At 54.2% G+C, this 17,668-nt stretch overlaps 3 protein-coding genes and 1 long non-coding RNA gene across 6 annotated transcripts in view; 2 read left to right on the plus strand and 2 right to left on the minus strand.

Moving 5' to 3' along the window:
• LOC114855469 (dedicator of cytokinesis protein 3-like) overlaps positions 1–6,345 on the minus strand; it is a 32,887-nt gene extending 26,542 nt beyond the window's left edge. The window contains exon 1 of the mRNA XM_041070865.2: positions 5,119–6,345. Within this exon, the coding sequence (XP_040926799.2) occupies positions 5,119–5,158 (40 nt within the window). The 5' untranslated portion in view covers positions 5,159–6,345. The remainder of the gene's footprint in view (positions 1–5,118) is intronic.
• On the plus strand, positions 1,380–3,742 carry LOC129604099 (uncharacterized). Its single transcript, XM_055508913.1, has 2 exons — positions 1,380–2,622; positions 2,653–3,742. Exons 1-2 carry the CDS (start codon positions 1,917–1,919, stop codon positions 3,141–3,143), a joined length of 1,197 nt encoding a protein of 398 aa, XP_055364888.1. The 5' UTR covers positions 1,380–1,916; the 3' UTR covers positions 3,144–3,742.
• Positions 6,346–6,466: 121 nt separating the features above from the next.
• LOC114855470 (DDB1- and CUL4-associated factor 1-like) lies at positions 6,467–16,824 on the minus strand. Of its 3 annotated transcripts, XM_029150638.2 has the most exons (30): positions 16,639–16,824; positions 15,774–15,913; positions 15,614–15,690; positions 15,400–15,473; positions 15,066–15,179; positions 14,755–14,892; positions 14,133–14,663; positions 13,497–13,598; positions 12,835–12,993; positions 12,003–12,182; positions 11,823–11,932; positions 11,543–11,639; positions 11,297–11,466; positions 11,103–11,227; positions 10,957–11,033; positions 10,655–10,801; positions 10,439–10,594; positions 9,774–10,358; positions 9,413–9,690; positions 9,085–9,283; positions 8,895–8,977; positions 8,737–8,821; positions 8,432–8,665; positions 8,271–8,364; positions 8,094–8,198; positions 7,932–8,005; positions 7,767–7,856; positions 7,529–7,672; positions 7,351–7,459; positions 6,467–7,185 (listed from the first exon to the last, which is right to left on the minus strand). In XM_029150638.2, the coding sequence occupies exons 2-30, from the start codon at positions 15,905–15,907 to the stop codon at positions 7,130–7,132; spliced, it is 4,527 nt and encodes a 1,508-aa protein (XP_029006471.1). In that variant the 5' UTR covers positions 15,908–15,913; positions 16,639–16,824; the 3' UTR covers positions 6,467–7,129. The 3 variants fall into 3 exon arrangements, with proteins under 3 accessions (XP_029006471.1, XP_029006472.1, XP_029006473.1); XM_029150639.2 differs by lacking the exons at positions 12,835–12,993; positions 16,639–16,824 and having other exon boundaries at positions 15,774–15,907; XM_029150640.2 differs by lacking the exons at positions 12,003–12,182; positions 12,835–12,993; positions 16,639–16,824 and having other exon boundaries at positions 15,774–15,907.
• LOC129604100 (uncharacterized) lies at positions 15,948–17,083 on the plus strand. The gene is made up of 2 exons (XR_008694714.1): positions 15,948–16,695; positions 16,774–17,083. It is a non-coding gene; the product is annotated as an uncharacterized LOC129604100 (long non-coding RNA).
• The last annotated feature ends 585 nt before the right edge of the window (positions 17,084–17,668 follow it).

Here is a 17,668-nt window from a genome sequence, read left to right on the forward strand (position 1 = left end):
GAGAGAGAGAGAGAGAGGGACGAGAGAGAGAGAGAGATGGATGGATGGATGGAGCAGATGGATGGATGGAGGAGGATGAAATGTGATGGATGGATGGATGGGAGGATGGATGGATGGAGGATGGATGGATGGAGGATGATGGAGGGATGGATGTGGATGGATGGATGGATGGATGGATGGATGGATGGATATGGATGGATGGATGAATGATGTGATGGATGAACGGATGGATGGATGGATGGGATGGATAATGGATGGATGGATGGAGGATGATGGATGGATGACGGATGGACGGATGGGACGGTGGATGGATGAACGGTGATGATAGGATGATGGATGGATGGATGAACTGATGATGGATGGATGGATGGATGGATGGATGGATGGATGGATGGATGGATGGATGGATGGATGGATGGATGGATGGATGGTGGATGGATGGATAGATGGATGGATGGAGGATGAATGTGATGGATGGTGATGGATTGGTATGGATGGATGGTATGGATAGATGGAGGAGGGAAGGGATGGATGGATGGATGGATGGATGGATGGATGGATGGATGGATGGATGGATATGAAACTGATGATGGATGGATGGATGGATGGATGGATGGATGGGTGGATGGGTGGATGGATGGATGGATGAACTGATGATGGATGGATGGATGGATGGATGGATGGATGGATGGATGAACTGATGATGGATGGGTGGATGGATGGATGAACGGATGAACTATAGATGGTTCTCTGAATCCCTCTGATCGTGTTCTCTAAAGTTGGTTCTTGCTCAGACCATCTGCCTCCTCAGCCAACAAAACCGTGTTACTGTAAAAGGAGGAGGTGGACACGACGGAGCACTAATCAACAGAACCAGAGCCGAGCCGGTCGGGAGGGACCCGTTCTGGTCTCATTACTGGAGAGAAACGGACCCGGTCCAAACATGGATGAGGCCAAAATGGACAGAACCACTGAGTACAGCAGGAACGAGGCAAAGAACCTGGAACAAAACAAGAGGAGGCGACACAAGCCCAGCTGCTCAGAACCCACAGAAACCTTACGGTTCTGTCATGTGTGGCGTTCAGGAGAACCAGATAAACGCACAAGCTACTTTTAATCGAGTCTAAACTGGAGGAAGAAGCTGGACTGTTGTTATGACGATAGTGGGATTTGCCAGAGTGTCCGCAGAAACTGAGAGTAACCATGACGACGGCAGAACTCTGCACTAGAATGTTGCTGTGTCGCGCACACGCACGCACGCACACACACACACACACACACACACACACACACACACACACACACACACACACACACACACACACACACACACCTCCAGGTTCAGTTCACAGATGACTTTAAGTCGAGCCGTTGAGGACGCGGGAGGTGAAAACCTCAAGTCCACAGATAAAGTGAAACCCTGATGATAACTTCAACCGCTCTCTGCTCACCACAGAAGAAGAACGAGAAACGGTGGCGCCACAGGCTCCGCCCCTTTGTTTGTTTACATGGCCTGAGTGTGAGCCAGATGCTTTCATGACGGAACCTTGGGCCCAGCAGGATCCAACAGAGTCCAAGGGTCCGTTTGGACATGTTGGTGGAGTTCATGTTTAGGTGTGAGCTCTGCTCATGTCCACGTCTGTCTGTCTCTGTGTGTGTCTGTGTGTGTCTGTGTGTGTCTCTCTCTCTCTGAGTGAGGTGGCGTGTGAGAGTCGTGAGTGTCGACGGAGCGATTAAACCTGTTTTTGATGTGCATTCGAATTAGTATTTGCTTTGTACTCATGAGGGTGTTTTCGGTGAAGGTTGGTTTATTGTTTTTGTGTGCACATATCGAGGGTTGGGGGTGTTTTTGAGGGTTTTTTCCGTGTTTTTTCGCCGCCGGCGTCTGCAGGTGCAGACTTCCGGCTGGTGCTAGCATGATGCTAACCGAGCTAACGCGGAAGCACGGCCTGAGGATCGCCGCTGCTTCTCGTTTTTCCGTGGACGAGTGCGCGGTTGTTGTGGCTGCGGTGGTCGGTCCGCTCAGCCTAAAATCAGCTGCAAGAATGAACGGAGTAGTGGTCATTTTTCTGGACAGTGTTGATAAAGTCCACAAAGTCATCGAACACGGCATCGTTATCAACGGTGATTCCATCTCCGTGTCTCCTCTCACGCAACCTGCTAAAAAGGTAACAGTGTCCAACGTCCCACCTTTCATCAGCGACCACCTGTTGAGAAAAGAACTGTCCAGGCACGGAAAAATAGTGTCTCCCATTAAAAAGTTACCATCGGGCTGTAAACAGTGGGAACTGCGTCACGTGATTTCTCACAGGCGTCAGGTCTACATGGTCCTGAACAATAAGGAGGAAGAACTGAATCTTGGTTTTAAGCTCAGAATTGACGACTACGACTACGTTCTGTTCATAACGTCAGAGACTATGAAATGCTTTGGATGTGGCAAAGAGGGACATTTAGTGAGAGCCTGTTCAGACAAAGCTGGGGGCGACTTCCACTCGGGTGCAGGAGGCCGTGCAGCCGCCTATGGAGGAGAGGCCCAGCGCGGAGGAGAGGAGCAGCACGGAGGAGAGGATGGACAGGAGGCTGGTGGAGAAGGTGCAGACGGACGGGAGGACGGTGGAGAAGGTGCAGACGGACGGGAGGACGGTGGAGGAGGTGCAGACAAGCAGGAGGAGGCCGGTGGTGGTGGTGAAACAAAAGTAGTGAGTGGAGACACTGTGGTCGAGACTGACAACGAACGGTCTAAACAGGCTGAAGTTGAGACTGTAAACGGAAGTGAAGTTGCTGATATGTCAACTGTGGGAAGGCAGAACAGAAATGATATAGAAATGTGTGATCAGGACCCAAATGTAAACAGTGCTGTAGCTGAAGAGAATGCAGGGATGGGTGATGGTAGGAAAGAACATACAAAGAGAAAAAGCGACACTACTGTTGATGACACAGATGATCAGTCAGGAACTGGTAAAAAGGTAAAGGGCCAAAAGCCAGACAGACGACCTGTGACTCAGATCTCAGTGAGGATGAGTTTTCTCTCAGCTCTGACGGTGAAATGTCTGACTGTAGGTCTCAGTCACCGGAGCCCAAGACCTACTCAGTTGATCGGGTTAAACTGTTTTTACAGCACACGAAAAATAAGAGGGGTGTGAATATTGACGATTATTTTTCGGATGACGAATGTTTTGTGAACTCGGTCTATGACCAAATGGGAAGTAGAGGAAAAGGAGGTTACACAAACCAGGAAGTTGTTAGGTTAAAGAAAATACTGCACAAAATAAGCTGAGATCTGGATGATGGCGTTTTTTAACAAGTTTGTCACCATGCTGCTATGTTTTTTTGTGTGTTTTGTTCCTGTATCTTTTTTGAGCTTCTTTTTTAAAATGATTATCAATTTTTTATTTAAACCCTGTGCTGTCATTGTAAGTTTTTAAACTATTCTTGTCATGAGTTTATTTACAACTGACCAATAAAGTCTTGTGAAAAATCAAATCTCTCTCTCTCTGTCTCTCTCTGTCTCTCTCTCTCTCTCATTGTCCGTCTCTGTGCAGTGTGAGAACTGCTGTGCAGCCCTGGAGGAGGCGAAGCCGCTTTCAGGAGCCTCTGTGAGGCCACAAAGCAGCATTGATGCGTTGAATGGCTGTTTTCTGGGCCGGAGGCCTCTGAGTTACGGCTCCCCGCCTTGGTATGCACAGCCTCACAGGCCCAAACGGGCCGGCGCTGAGCGGATGAGCGGACGCTGGAGCCCAGCTCGTCCCTCCACAAAGGAACGTTCAGGATGCGCTCCTTCCCGTCGGCTTTGTGTGGAGCCGCTCAGTCTCCACCACATCACTGTCACCGACACAAACCACCGGCAGCGCCAGCGTTTGTTTACGAGCAGCTGCTGGAGAGAGAGAGAGAGAGAGAGAGAGAGAGAGAGAGTGACAGAGAGAGAGAGAGATTCACACGTCACACGCTGCGTCTTCAGCTGCAAACACGGACCCACTGAAGGCAGCAAAGCCCAGGTCCTGACACAGACTGGGCCCAGACACCGATGGAGTCGACACTGATTCAGGACGAAGGGAAGTCCACACAACGATGGGGCAGATGTGAGTGGACGCAGCCACAGCTGGAGGCGTCAGACGGCCTCTCATTCACATTCAGGGAGGCTTCGCTCTAATTAACTGGGCCACAGTCACGATCCCTAACATGCACCTCCTGCACCCCCCCCCCCCCCCCCCCCCCCCCCGGGGGGGACGAGCAGCTGTCAGTCCACGGAGCAGCTCTGGCTCCTCGCGTTCACACCTTCACTCAGCTGAAGCATCATCGAGCCGTCCGGTGCTCATTAATACATAAACTGGACAAATGTGACCAAACAGAAACCGAGGAGTTCTTGGATTTCCTGAGCTCCCTGAACGTGGCCTGGAGCAGTTTCACACCCTCACCACAGTCACACAGACAGGACGAATGACCTGCTGAGAAATGACCCTTCACTGACAGGCTGCAAGTGGACCGGACCTGCGGGGCCGAGCGCCGGCACCAAAGCAAAGCAGGCGACCTGACGCGGGTCGGACCGGCAACAACAGAACACAGCCGACGCCGAGCGCGTCAGAACCGAAGGACAGCAGTGCAGCAAAACCCAGGAGGTGGAGGACGCGGAACCTGGCTCCTGGTCCACAGAACAGCTCCTCAGCCAGAGATGCACTGACTCCGTTACCCAGAATGCCCCCCCACACACACACTTACACAGTTTATGTCACACACACACACACACACACACACACACACACACACACACACACACACACACACACACACACACACACACATAATTTATGTCACACACACACACACACACACACACACACACTTACATAGTTTATGTTACACACACACACATACACACACACACACACACACACACACACACTTACATAGTTTATGTTACACACACACACATATATACACACACACACACACACACACACACACACACACACACACACTTACATAGTTTATGTTACACAGCCAAATAACAACAGACGCCTCCATGTTTGACACCTAATGGGATGAAGTGAACAGACCCGCTCCAAACCCACACGGAGGTTCAGCTTCAGTCACGGAACCTGGATCAGACACTGGACTCACCCACTCCCATCTTCTCGTCCTCCGTCGGCGTCCACATCATGTCCCGCTGTGGAAAGCGTAAATCCCCCAGAAAGTCAGCTCACCCGCCGCGTGGCTTCATGGGAGTCCTGGGTCCCAGGGAGGAGGAGCAGGAGCGGAACCCAACTCCGCTTCACAGACAGAAGCGGACCCGTCGGAGGCCGAAGCGGAGCAGAAAGTTGTTCAAAACAGAACATGTGACGGTTCACAGCCCGTGGAGCGGACGCGTGGGGCGGACGCGTGGCGCAGTGTGCGCGTCCATCTCCTGATCCCGCAAAGACTTAACTCAGGCCCCGCAGATGCTTCTAGACGCGAAGAGCACGAAGTAGCGCGAGCTCAGGGCGAGAGGCTGCAAATGCTGAACCCAGAGGTGCGATGGGTTTGAACCAAAATAGAGATGACCCTGATCCAGTTTGAGGAACCGACACTAACACGACGGTTCCGACGTTGTGCGTGTAGGAACACGCTCAGATCATTGCGAAGCGTCTCTCAGCCCCCGTTAAAATAAGATGCGTGTTTCTCTGCGCCGCAAACTTAGGAGCGGAAGAAAGGCGACGGTCCGGTGTCCGCCGCGTGCGGCAGCCGAGCGGCAGCCGAGCGGCAGTGGCAGAGCAGGAATGAGGCGCTCCGGACGCGGCGTCTGTGCTGCGGTTCACGGAGACGTGACGCGCGTTTCCAGCTCGCACGTAGAGCCGAGGCTTCACCCGCGGCATCAGCACGCTGCGCTGCGTGCGGGACGCGCGTCAACACGCATCAAGACGGAGGAACGGCCGCGTCCAACAAACCGCACGTACGACGAGCTCCAGTAGAAACAGCCGGTGCTCAGAGTGTGTTCTTCTCTGGACCAGAACCCACGTTCACGCGCCGCCTCCCGATCACCGTGGAACTGTTGCACCGTCACTCACATCATGACGCACAGTGACAGCAGTCCGCAGACGTGCGTGTTCAGCAAAGCGCCACCAACTGCGCTGCGCGTACAGCGCCATCATCCGTCCGCCCCGGAACCGTCCGGGACCCGGTTCTGGAAATAGCTGCGCAGGAAGGAACAGTGTTCCGTTGTAACTTAGTTCCGAGTTGCCGCCATGAAGAAATTACGTACAGACCACATTATTATTATCATTATTATTATGACGTGAGGACCAGCAGGTGGTCTGGCGCCATCTACTGGTGGAAGAGCATAGGTTCCAGACCAGTTGGTCCACGTTTCTCTGCAGCACATCCAGTAGATGTTGAAGGTGAAGGTGTTTCCAGGAGTTAAACCGAGTCACACTGAGGTCAGTGGAGGGTTAAACATATGCAAATAGTCATTAAAATTAATCAAAACAAAACATTGTGGTTCCATTTTAAACTTTAATCTGCATCGCCTTCAGGTGAGGTTTAAAAGCGGCCAAACAAACAGCTGGACATGTTTGATGCTGTGGATGTTCAGCAGGTCACGTCCCGTTTCCCAGTTTAAGAGCTCTGGGACCAGTGACCTGCAGGAAGACGTCTCTCACGCTTTGAGGAAGAACGCGTGTGGTTTTTAACAGCGCAACAAAAAAACTGACGTTTTAAATTTCCATGACAAATTCTAATCAACAATGGCTTCATCAATGAAAAACATGATGACAGAGGTTTTATTGAACTTCACCGTCTGATTATTTGCATCATTGACTTTCAGGTAAAAACTCTGTTCTTCAAAAAGAAAACTTTGACTTGTTTTAACTGTGAAATGAATAAAACAGTGAATGAAACAAAAACGTCAACCTGATGACAGTCAGTGCTGCTGTCTGGAATAATTAGAAATAAATAAAGTCAAAACACTCAAAATAAATTAAATTTGAGGTGGACGTTAAAACTGTTTGGCTCCTAACTCCGCCTTCGTTGCGCTAAAAGTGTCAGAACAAGCAGAGTTTTTTCACCTCCAGGACTCGAGGCGCTCACACTCCACTGGCCTGAAACTAGAACAGTCTGAGCCGAGGATCCTCTTCAGGACAACAGTCCGTGAGTCCAATCACGACCACGAGCCCAAGAGCTGAGCGTCCTCATCATCCGACGGTGCCGACAGGTCTGCAGAACCAGGACAGAGACGCAACAGCAAACGCATTACTGTTGATGAAGCCGTTAAAGCTGAATGAGGCACAAAGACGTCCTCATGTTTTATCACCGTCATGACAGAAGCAGCAGTTTGGACGGATCCAGAACCAAAGCCTTTATGGACCCCCTGATACTTACCACCAGAGTCTGGTCCGTTATCACTTGCATCTGACCGGTCTGAGTCGTCGTCGTCATCATCATCCTCGTCTTCCTCCATGCTGCTGCGGCTGTGGAGGAGACGGACAACCTGCCAGAGGCACGAGGACACGTCAGTCCAGGTCCGTTTCACAGAAAGGGACCAGCCGGGTTCAGGTACCTCCTCCTCGCTGACGGAGCCGGCGCGGCCCACGTTCTCTGGGTCCTCGCTGGTCAGCTCCGCTATGAGCCGGTCTGTGTCGATGTCGTCGTCGTCCGTGTCCGAGGAGTCGTCGTCGTCATCCTGATCGTCGTCGTCCTCGTCCTGGAACGAGAAGAATGTGCCACGAAACCACCCGATGGGAAACACAGGAAACGCCTGGGAACGTTACTGTCAGTGTCGCTGGATGACGACGCACCTCATCGTCGTCGTGTCGCTCCTCCGGCAGCTTCTGACGTCCCACCTCGTACAGCCTACACACCGTGTCCAAGCTCACAGTGTCCTGGTTCTGTGGAGGAGCACAAAGACAAGAACGTGAAGAACAATAAGGAACAGAACCAGTGGGTTCAGAGACCCTGAATACCTCGATGAGAGCCAGGTAGCAGTCTTTGCTGTCAGTGCACAGGTCCAAGATGTTCCTCTTGACATCCACTGTAGCTGAAACGACCAAACCAGAAGCATCAGCCTCAGCGTCACCACGTAGAACAAGGCTGAACACGGGGCTGCGGGTCCAAAGAGCAGCTACCGATGGGCTTGTAGTCTGTGGCGTCGAAGGTTCTGAAGGACGAGCCGAACGGACTCTTCATCTGCTCGTCCATGGCCTCGTCCTCGTCGTCGGCTTGCAGCATCGCTGTGGGAGCGCGAAGGGAAAGAGATGAAGACACAGACAGGAGACGACGCCTCAAGGACAGAGCGCTCGTACCTCCGTACAGGACGGTGGCGCTGCTGTTGAACACCACGCGGCACTGGTCCAGAGCGGGGACGGTGTGCAGCAGGTGGAAGGTCCTCAGGTCCCACTGAGCCGCTGTCAAGGCTGGAACCACCACCACAAGCACACAGTGATCACAGACGGCGGGAGGATACGATCTCGGTGTTGATGAGGACCTCCAGGCCGCTGGGGTGAAACACGCCGCTGATGTTCATGTTGAACTTGTCGAACTTGTGTACGGCCCGGGAGGCCCGCACGTCCCACAGAACCCCGTCGTTCAGCACCAGCTCGTCCGTGGGGCTGAAGGTGGCGCGGTTCTTCTTGTAGCTATTGGCCAAAGCGGGTTCGTTCAGCGTCAGAACCTTCTGGCCCGTCTGAATGTCGTAAATCTGCGGAGAGAGGAGGATGAGGCGTCTCCGATCCGAAACAAACACACGTCACAGGAAGTGGCTCAACTCACATGCGCCACTTGGTCCTTGGTGCCGACGACTCGGTCCTGACAGAGTTTACTGAACTCGACATCGTGGTCGTCCACGAACGAGTGTCTGAGAAAAAACAGAACAACTTAGAACCTCAGTCGCTTCTTCCTCAAACATCAAGCGTGTGTGTGAGTCGTACTTCATGCTGAAGACACCGTCCTTACTCCACAGAGCCGACAGGGGAGTGGACCAGGAAGAAGAGGTGAGCAGCAGCTTCCCGTCCTGAAACACACCAAGGCGTTACGTCTGCGGGTACAAACAAACAGCCAAGAGTTCTGCTTCACGCCAGCGCCTCCTCTGTGTTAAACCTGTACGCGTGCGTTACGAACCCTGGAGGGCTCCAGGTGCGTGATGGCGGAGGTGTGGCAGGTGTAGTCTGCCTCCTCGTCTCCAGAGAACATGCTGTAGAACTTGATGTGTCCGGAGCAGGTTCCCAGAATCAGGCAGCGCTCGCAGGCGGAGAAGGCGCAGCAGGTGAAGCCGCTCTCGTCTCCGTCTCTTTCGTGGTAGACGGACATCGGACGAAACCTGAGTGAGTGAGTGAGTGAGTGAGTGAGTGAGTGAGTGAGTGAGAGAGAGAGAGAGAAAAAACATGGAGCGGAGCGCACGAAGCAAGCGGCGGCCTGCGCTCGGAACCAGAAACAGTGTGTTCATTACCTGCTGAAGATCAGGTGGCGGTCCAGCGGGCCTCGGTCCACGCCGCCGTACCTGGGGTACAGAACCCTGCTGCCGAGGCGAGCGGTGAAGTTGAGCGGCGCCTGGCGCCTCTGCTTGGGCTCGGGGCAGCGGTGGGGGGTGAAGAGGGAGAACGGGGGGCAGGTGGTGACAGGGTTGGGGCAGCGGGCGTGTTGCTCCCGCAGGTATTCGGTGATGATGCCGTCGAGCGTCGGGGGGGAGGGCAGGTGGTGCTCCGGCTGCTTCTTCATGGCTGGAGTCTGAGTACGAGACAGAGAGTCGTCAGACGCATCAGAGCCGCTCGTCGAGTGGCAGAACTCCTCATTGCATCATCACCACTCACCTGAATGAAAGCACCGTGGTCGGACTTCTGCTTCAGGGCCCGGAGTTTCTTCCCCGAGTTGCAGACGGACACTGGACGCTCCCGTGAGAACAGAATGCGGCCCACTGGATGTAGCGCCGGCCCCTGAGGAGGGGGGGGTGGGGTGAGGTGGGCAGAGGCGGATGCAGAGGACGGGTGCAGAGTCGCTAGGGAGCGGGCGGGGGAGGGGGAGGCGACAGGGGACAGGGGGGAGGAGGCGACGTGGGCGGACGCGCGGCGGCAGGGCCGGGGGGGAGGAGGGGTGAGGCTGGAGGGGGGCGGGGGGAGGCTGGAGGCCACGCTCAGATGGGCCTCTCTCGCCAGCGTGCTGGCCGTCTCATGGAGCCCCTTGGACAGCAGGTGGTTCCTGATCAGCACCAGCAGCTCCTTCTCAGAGAAGGTGATGCGCGACTGTGCGACCACGTTGGCCTTCTGCAGACGCGCCAGCGACACCTCGCTGCCCTTGAGCAGAGCTTTACCCGACACCCGCTCCGTGAGCTCGGCGGCGTAGCGGCAGAAGCGCACGTGCTCGCTGCGTTTGTCCTGCAGCACCGGCTCCTTCATCAGCTGAAACAGACAGACAGACGGACAGCAGGCGTGAGAGGCGGTGCTGGTTCTGCCGTCCTCTGGACCGGCGCCGCTCTCACCTGCTGGATGTGGCTGCTGGTGAACAGGGGCAGCTTGCTGATGATTTGCCGGACGGCCGAGCTGCGGGACAGTCCGACCAGCGCCTTGCAGGCCAGAGAGCGGATGAGGTCTGCGTCTGTGATGGGCGTCTTCACCGTGAGCAGAGACAGAAGCACCTGTGGGAGACAGAGGCGTCACCGAAGGCCGCGGCGCCGCCGCGCCGCTCTCCTTCTTACCTTTATGCCGTTGTTGTTCTGCACCACCTGCCACATGTGGACCAGCACCCGGTTGTGGGGGGCCGGGGGCTGCTGGGGGTGGAGGGGCGGCTTGATGGGGGGGGTGTTTATGTTCTGGTCTGGAGCACAGACGCAGTTTATCACCACCTGTGAGGGACAGAGGTCAGAGGTCAGAACCAGATGGTTCAATGGTTCTCTGTAGTTTGCACCCAACGCCGTCAGATTTAAGCCTGTCTTAAAACAACACTGGAGGCTCAAACCCTTTAGTGGTGCTCCCAGCGTCGCCGTGGTAACGGACGTACCTGCAGAGCAGACTTCTGGATCTCTGCTTCTTGGGCAAATACCTCGCCCTCTGCCACGCCCAGAACGATGCTCATACCTACGACAGAGAATCCAACGCTAGGACACGTCCAGGCGAGCAGAACCAACGCTGAGCACTTCTACAGACCTATGGTGGAAACAGGGGATCGGTTTTCATCCAAAACCTCCACCGTGTCTGCCAGAACCAGCTGGACCTTGGGAACCACCGTCAGCATGGCCAGGATGTCCAAGGCGTAGCGCACCGCGTCACTCCTTCACACACACAGGCGTTAGAGGCGTTCAGGGACGGGACAGACGTGTGAGACGAGCCTCGGGCCTCACCTGCCGTAGTAGGTCTTCCAGTCACAGGCCGCAGAGATCAGCTGCAGCATCAGGGGAACACAGGACAACTTGTAGAAGACCTCCACCGGTTCCCAGTGCAGCTGAGGAGACCCGCACTCGATGAGGAACTCCATCATCTCGATCACCTGCTCTCGGGTGTAAACGTAGGCCTGGAAACGGCAGCAGAAAGCGGGACCTGAAGCAGCAGCTACAGGAAACGGGCGGTGCTGGGAGGACGCTGCTGACCTTGTAGTGCAGCTGCTGGGGGACGGCGCCGCCTCCTGAACCGTGAAGGGACTGTTTGACCTGTTCCGTCTTCACTGCCAGATGAGCCTCGAAGTACCTCAACATCAAAGCAATCAACCCAGTCAGAACCAAGTGACGCATTCAAGCAGAGACTCAGCACGAAGCCTCTGCTACAAACACAGTCAATGTCTGACTGAAGACCTGGGAACCAGCGGTGGTGTGAAATCAGGCCTTTACTTCACACTGAGCTAATACACACACTGGCACCTCCGTGCAGTACCTGCGCAGGGCCATGCAGGTGTGTTTGGCTTTCTGCCGGTGGGAGAAGATCTGGTCGTCGCTCATGTCGGACCGCTCGCTCTCCGTGTTCAGGATCTCCAGGGTGCTGACCTGCAGAAGAGGACGTTCAGTTACGCCTGCTAATCAAACACGTTCTGCTTCCAGAGCCACACCAACGGACCAGGTTGACGAGTCTGCGCAGGCCGTCCTGCTGGTCGAAGAGCTGCAGCACCACCCTGAAGCAGAAGCTGATCGAAAAAAACATGGTGGCGTGGCAGACGCCCGACGCGTGGGACGACTCCAGCAGCCACAGGGCGAAGGCCACCATGCGGGACAGCACCGGGTCGGGGAGCGTGCACACCTGCACACAGGCACAGGAGAGCGGGCTCAGCGGGCGCTGCAGGACAGGACGCGCTGCAGGACGCGCTGCTGCAGGACAGGACGCGCTGCAGGACAGGACGCGCTGCAGGACAGGACGCGCTGCAGGACAGGACGCAGGACGCGCTGCAGGACAGGACGCGCTGCTGCAGGACAGGACGCGCTGCAGGACAGGACGCGCTGCAGGACGCGCTGCAGGACAGGACGCGCTGCGGAGCTGCAGGACGCGCTGCAGGACAGGACGCAGGACGCGCTGCAGGACAGGACGCGCTGCAGGACAGGACGCGCTGCAGGACAGGACGCGCTGCAGGACGCGCTGCAGGACAGGACGCGCTGCGGAGCTGCAGGACAGGACGCGCTGCGGAGCTGCAGGACAGGACGCGCTGCGGAGCTGCAGGACAGGACGCGCTGCAGGACAGGACGCGCTGCAGGACGCGCTGCAGGACGCGCTGCAGGACAGGACGCGCTGCGGAGCTGCAGGACAGGACGCGCTGCGGAGCTGCAGGACAGGACGCGCTGCGGAGCTGCAGGACAGGACGCGCTGCAGGACAGGACGCGCTGCAGGACAGGACGCGCTGCAGGACGCGCTGCAGGACAGGACGCGCTGCGGCGCTGCCCGTGCGTGACATACAGACCCGCTCCATGGCGTCCTGGTTGTAGGCCAGGTAGTAGAGGCACAGTGAGACTCCTGTTGCAGCCATGGACGGCCTGGGGATGTCCAGGAGCAGCTGGACTCCCCCCTGGGCGATAAACTCTGCTGAGAACTTCTTATGGAGGAGCAGCGACGCCAAATACTGAGGAGTAGAGAAAACGGAATAACTGGATGAAAACACGTCTCACTGAGCAGAACCAAAACGTCAAAGGATCTGAGCAGAGATTAGAGTTCAGGCCTCTACGTGTTCGTTGCCCTGATGGAACATTTGATTGATGGGTTAGATTAAATCCACTGTGACAGCAGCTTATATTCAGAGGTTAAACTCCGCCTTCTGGTTCAACTAATCTGTTTCTGACTGCAGCTGGTGGATCGAGGCTTCATGGGCTCAGCTCCACTCAGTCTTATCCGTGACTAACAGACTCCTGGTTCTGTAGGAAGGGGTTGATGTTGTTACAGGGTCACTCAGCAAATTCCAACTTTAAACTGGAAAATTAAACCTCAGACACAAACAGACATCACGGCGCAGAGGCCACTTTGTTAGAAACAGGAACTCTGACCAGGATCAGACTTCTCGACAGTAAGATGAAGCTGTCACAACTGGAGGGATCCTCTTCAGAGGAGCCTCCAGGGGTTCTGTCTTACCAGCAGCGCATCGTAGGTGAGCTGGACGTTGTTGGTGTGTGTGAGGTCTATGTAGCTCATCAGCAATGACAGCGCGTCCATCTGCATGAAGACAGCCAGCAGCTACAACAGACACAGGGTCAAGTGTTTTCATATGACGAGGTTCAAGCTCCAGTCAGACACGACGCAGCTCGTTGACGCTAACGCTAGCGTGTGACATCCTGCTAGCGGCTTGGTAACAGTAGGTAGAGCACTGGCCTGGGAAGCAGAAAGTCCCAGGTTCAAGTCCCCCAGAGCAGCAAGTGTGTCTTAGAGTAAGATGCTTTGCTCTGGCCAGGGGACGGGTTAAATGCAGGGACCGATTTTGTTGTGAACGTGTGATAATGACAACAGATTTGTTACTACATCTTGAGTATTTTAAACATTCTGGAGAAACAACAATCCAGAACATGTACAATACCAGAGACTAAGACACTAGTCACACATGTACCGCTGCAGATGGTCCTTCACCCTCTGACTAAAGCTGCTGCAGCAGCTCACCAGGCCTGAGTGTGTGTCGACGCACTAAGCGTGTCCTCTGTCCCCACTCTCTGTACGACACACACTGAACTCCACTCGTCTCACGTCTATCGCTTCATCAGTACATGGACGTCTCACCTCCTGGTAGTCTCCCAGCGGCGTCAGATACTGCAGGATGAGCCTCTGCTCCATGGCCGGGCTCAGTGGAGACAGGCAATAGTCTGAGCCAATCACCACGGAGCTCACCTCGGACCACGAGGTGCTGCTGGTCGGCTTCTGGCTGGAGTCGCTTCTGTCCAGCTCCTCCGCAGTCGGGAGCTTCTGCTTCGCCTTCCTCCCGTTCTCCTTGGGTGTCGGTCTCTTCCCTCCTGCTCTTCCTCCCTGCCTGTGCCTGGTCCCAACGGTGGAGGGATCCATGCCTGCTTGGTAGACGAAGTCTGGGAGCGCTCGCATGGAGCTGGGTTCAGCGCTGCTGCTGCAGCCTCCATTTTGAGACACCGGTTCTGCTCCCACGCTTTCTCCGTCCGCGCTGTCTGGCTCTTGTCTTGACGTTCTGGAGGTTCTGGTGGTGACAGCACCAGATTCCTGAGGTAGATCCTGGGGGGGGTTCTTGGAACCCATGGCCTCGTCGGTTTGCAGCTGACGCAGACGCTGAATCACGATGGAAATCTGAGCATCCAGAGGGAACAGCGTAAATGCATTGTGGGACTTTATTACAGTATGTCACACAGAGCTTTCTATCAGCATGCGTGAGACCCACCAGCTGATGGTTCTGCTCCCGGTAGTTGGCCGCCACCTCCTGGTTGCTCATGGCTCTGGCCAGCAGACCCGTGGCGTAGACGCTCAGCGGCCGCTCTGCCTCGTGAGCCCAAACGAACAGCTTCTCGATCAGACCTTCCTGTTGCAGACACAGGTTTAGTTGAGCTTTAGTCCAAAGGTCCTGAAGCAGGCTTCACAAACCCAGACCCACGGTTTCCTCTAAGTGATCTGATGCATTAAATATGACTTTACAATAGAAGCCGTGGGTCTGTAAATGAAGAGGCAGCTGCGTTTAGCTCTGATTTATTTGACCTTGTCTTGGAAGACGACCGCTGTGTCCAGGCCCGGCATGATGTTCTGGAGCAGACGAGAGGCTGCTGTGTTCAGGCTGATCTCCCTGCTGTTCATAATGTACGTGTCCAACAGCTACAACACAGACAGACACACAACTGAGAGACAACCTCTACTCCATGCAGAACCTGACCCGATTAAGAATCTGAGTCATTATTGTTTATTTACATGAAGCAAGAAAGAAAGTGTGTTGGCGGAAACTGGGAACGTTATTCTTGTTTAAACCAAGTAGTTGAGTAACAAAGCTAACAATCACTGAGTGATGGTGTAAAAGCTGAAATCCAGCACTTCTCACCGCATTAGTGAAGTCATCGTTCAGAAACAGCATCTTCAGAAGCTGCCCCAGCATGCAGTCAGGATCCGCTCGACCTGGAAGACGGACAGAGGTCAGACTGAGGAGCAAAGCTTCAGGTCGACACACCTCTGATGTGCAAAACAAGACACAGGCATTAATCAGGTGCCAATACTGCAAAACACGCGTTATGAAAACAGCAAAAGGCAGCGACGACCTGGATGCCGGTCATCGAACGGATCGGGGTCGGCCTTGTGATACTCTCTGGTCTCCCGTTCAATCAGCTCAGACATCCTGCAGAGAAAAACACCTTGAGCTGGAACCGTCCACACGGGCGAGACGCTGGGCTGTGGTGCAGCTGTGCAACGTCTGCTCACCTGGTGAGACTGGACACCAGCTGCTCCGTGGGGCCGCGCTGCACCTCCTCCCACTCCTCCAGCAGCGCGGCCAGATCTGCTTTAGCGTCCGCGGCGGCGGCGGCCGACAGGCGGACGTCTGCGGGGGAAGACATCACTGCCTGGAGGACGCACAGGGACGGGAAGACGCTGGAGACTGGACCACGGCACCAGCAGCGTTCAGCATTATAAAAAGGTACAGCAGAAAATCTACAAACTCATCTCTGTCCAGAGGTGACTGTGAGCAGAACTCAGAACCTTATGTGCACAGTGTCGCTCCTAATTTAGCGCAGTGGACAGATGTGAAGTTACACAACCAAGCAGCTCAACGTTTTAGTTTAAACTAAACTGAAACTGACTCTCACTCACTCCTTTCTTTGAAACTACTTTACTTTGAAGGTCAGAGTGAACCCACAGCGGAACGGTTTTTTTTTTGGAGCGGACCGACGCTGGTTCTGCTCCACTTTAGGACCAGCGGTCCCGTTTAAACTTCAGTTCTTAGCGTCAACAACCAGCTGAGGCAGTGACGTTGTCTGCGTGGGGCCCGGGACGTCGCTCATGCAGTCTGACCTCCATGAGCTCTGAGCGGAGCTCGTCCGGACGCGGGTCCCGCCGCGTCCGCACCAACAGGTGGACGCGGCGGGACGCCGCTAACGCAGGAGCCTGGCGCTCAGCGAACGCAGCCTCCTCGTGCTAGTTTGTGCGCTAATTCTGGGCTGTCGTGTGTTTGTCTGCCTCTGACCGCCGCCTCCTGTGATCGGGCTCCGATAAGTGCTGACACGCACCGACCTCATGTCCCGGAGCCAGGCGGCGGCTCCGTTAGCAGCCGCTCCGCTTGAACGCTCACCTGAACGCAGGCGTCGAGCGTCCGACGTCAAACTTCGCTTCGTTGTTGTTGTCGAAAGTGAGTGAGAAGCCAACGACAGACGACCACGTTAAACGTCCAAAAAGTTTCACGTTTATTTTCAAACTTCTCCCGCAGGACGCACACTACGTCACCGGCCAAGACCCGTCGACGGTGGATGACGTGAGCAGGCGCGTGGCCTCTTGGGACTTGTAGTTACCTTAGGGCCACATGTCGACTTAGACTTTCAGAAAACGCTTTTTTTCCTAAAGAGTGAGGTCTTAAAGCTGTAAACTGGCGATATAAAGATCAAATTGTTCACATCTACAACAGTGAATACAATATTACAAGTAAAAAAACTGAACAATGTCGCAGTGCAATGAGTTTTTCATCTAGTCACTCTAGTCCTGGATAAAAACTGTCCTAAGTGAAACTGTCAGATCAGACTGTGACGCATTAATGCATCAAACAGGTTTAATGCATCAAATAGGCTTTGATATAAACATGTTTTAAAACGATATACATATTTATTAAATATTCTGCTGTTCAGCCGGTGGAGCCGGCGTCTTTACACTAACCCAGATAACAGCACGGATGTCACACTGTTCTGATGATAATCTGACTGATGATCTTCAGTGGTTTAGTCTGTGGTCACCTCACCCTGTATTTTGTTCTATTACATCTTCATATTTAATGGGTGAACAATGTTGAGCTCCAGCTTTACTAACCTTGTAGTGTGACACTCAGCACCTGAGCTGATAAACAGGCTTTCTAAACTTAACTAAGTATTACTGATACTTATTACTATCAGTATCAATAACTATCAATATCAATTATGGAAGTTGTGATGTTGTGCATCATGGCTATTATTAAACGTTATGAGATTCTGTATAATAATGCATAATAATGTGTATGATATATGTATATGTTTGCATGAGTGTGTGCACATACCATAACACTATTATTGGTATTAATATTAATTTCAAAGGTAAACCACAGTACAGCAGTTGTTTAGTTAGGAATATGTCAGGTG

Source organism: Betta splendens, chromosome 5 (genome assembly GCF_900634795.4).
Source record: "Betta splendens chromosome 5, fBetSpl5.4, whole genome shotgun sequence".
Classification (NCBI taxonomy): Eukaryota; Metazoa; Chordata; class Actinopteri; order Anabantiformes; family Osphronemidae; genus Betta; species Betta splendens.

Coding starts and splice junctions, on each gene's coding strand:
- LOC129604099 (XM_055508913.1), top strand. CDS start 1,917: ATGATGCTAACCGAGCTAACGCGGAAGCACGGCCTGAGGATCGCCGCT. Junction 2,623..2,652: donor ACGGGAGGACGGTGGAGAAG/GTGCAGACGGAC, acceptor ACGGTGGAGGAG/GTGCAGACAAGCAGGAGGAG.
- LOC114855470 (XM_029150638.2), bottom strand. CDS start 15,907: ATGTCTTCCCCCGCAGACGTCCGCCTGTCGGCCGCCGCCGCCGCGGAC. Junction 11,933..12,002: donor TGCGCAGACTCGTCAACCTG/GTCCGTTGGTGT, acceptor CCTCTTCTGCAG/GTCAGCACCCTGGAGATCCT. Junction 8,978..9,084: donor CGCACCTGGAGCCCTCCAGG/GTTCGTAACGCA, acceptor GGTGTGTTTCAG/GACGGGAAGCTGCTGCTCAC.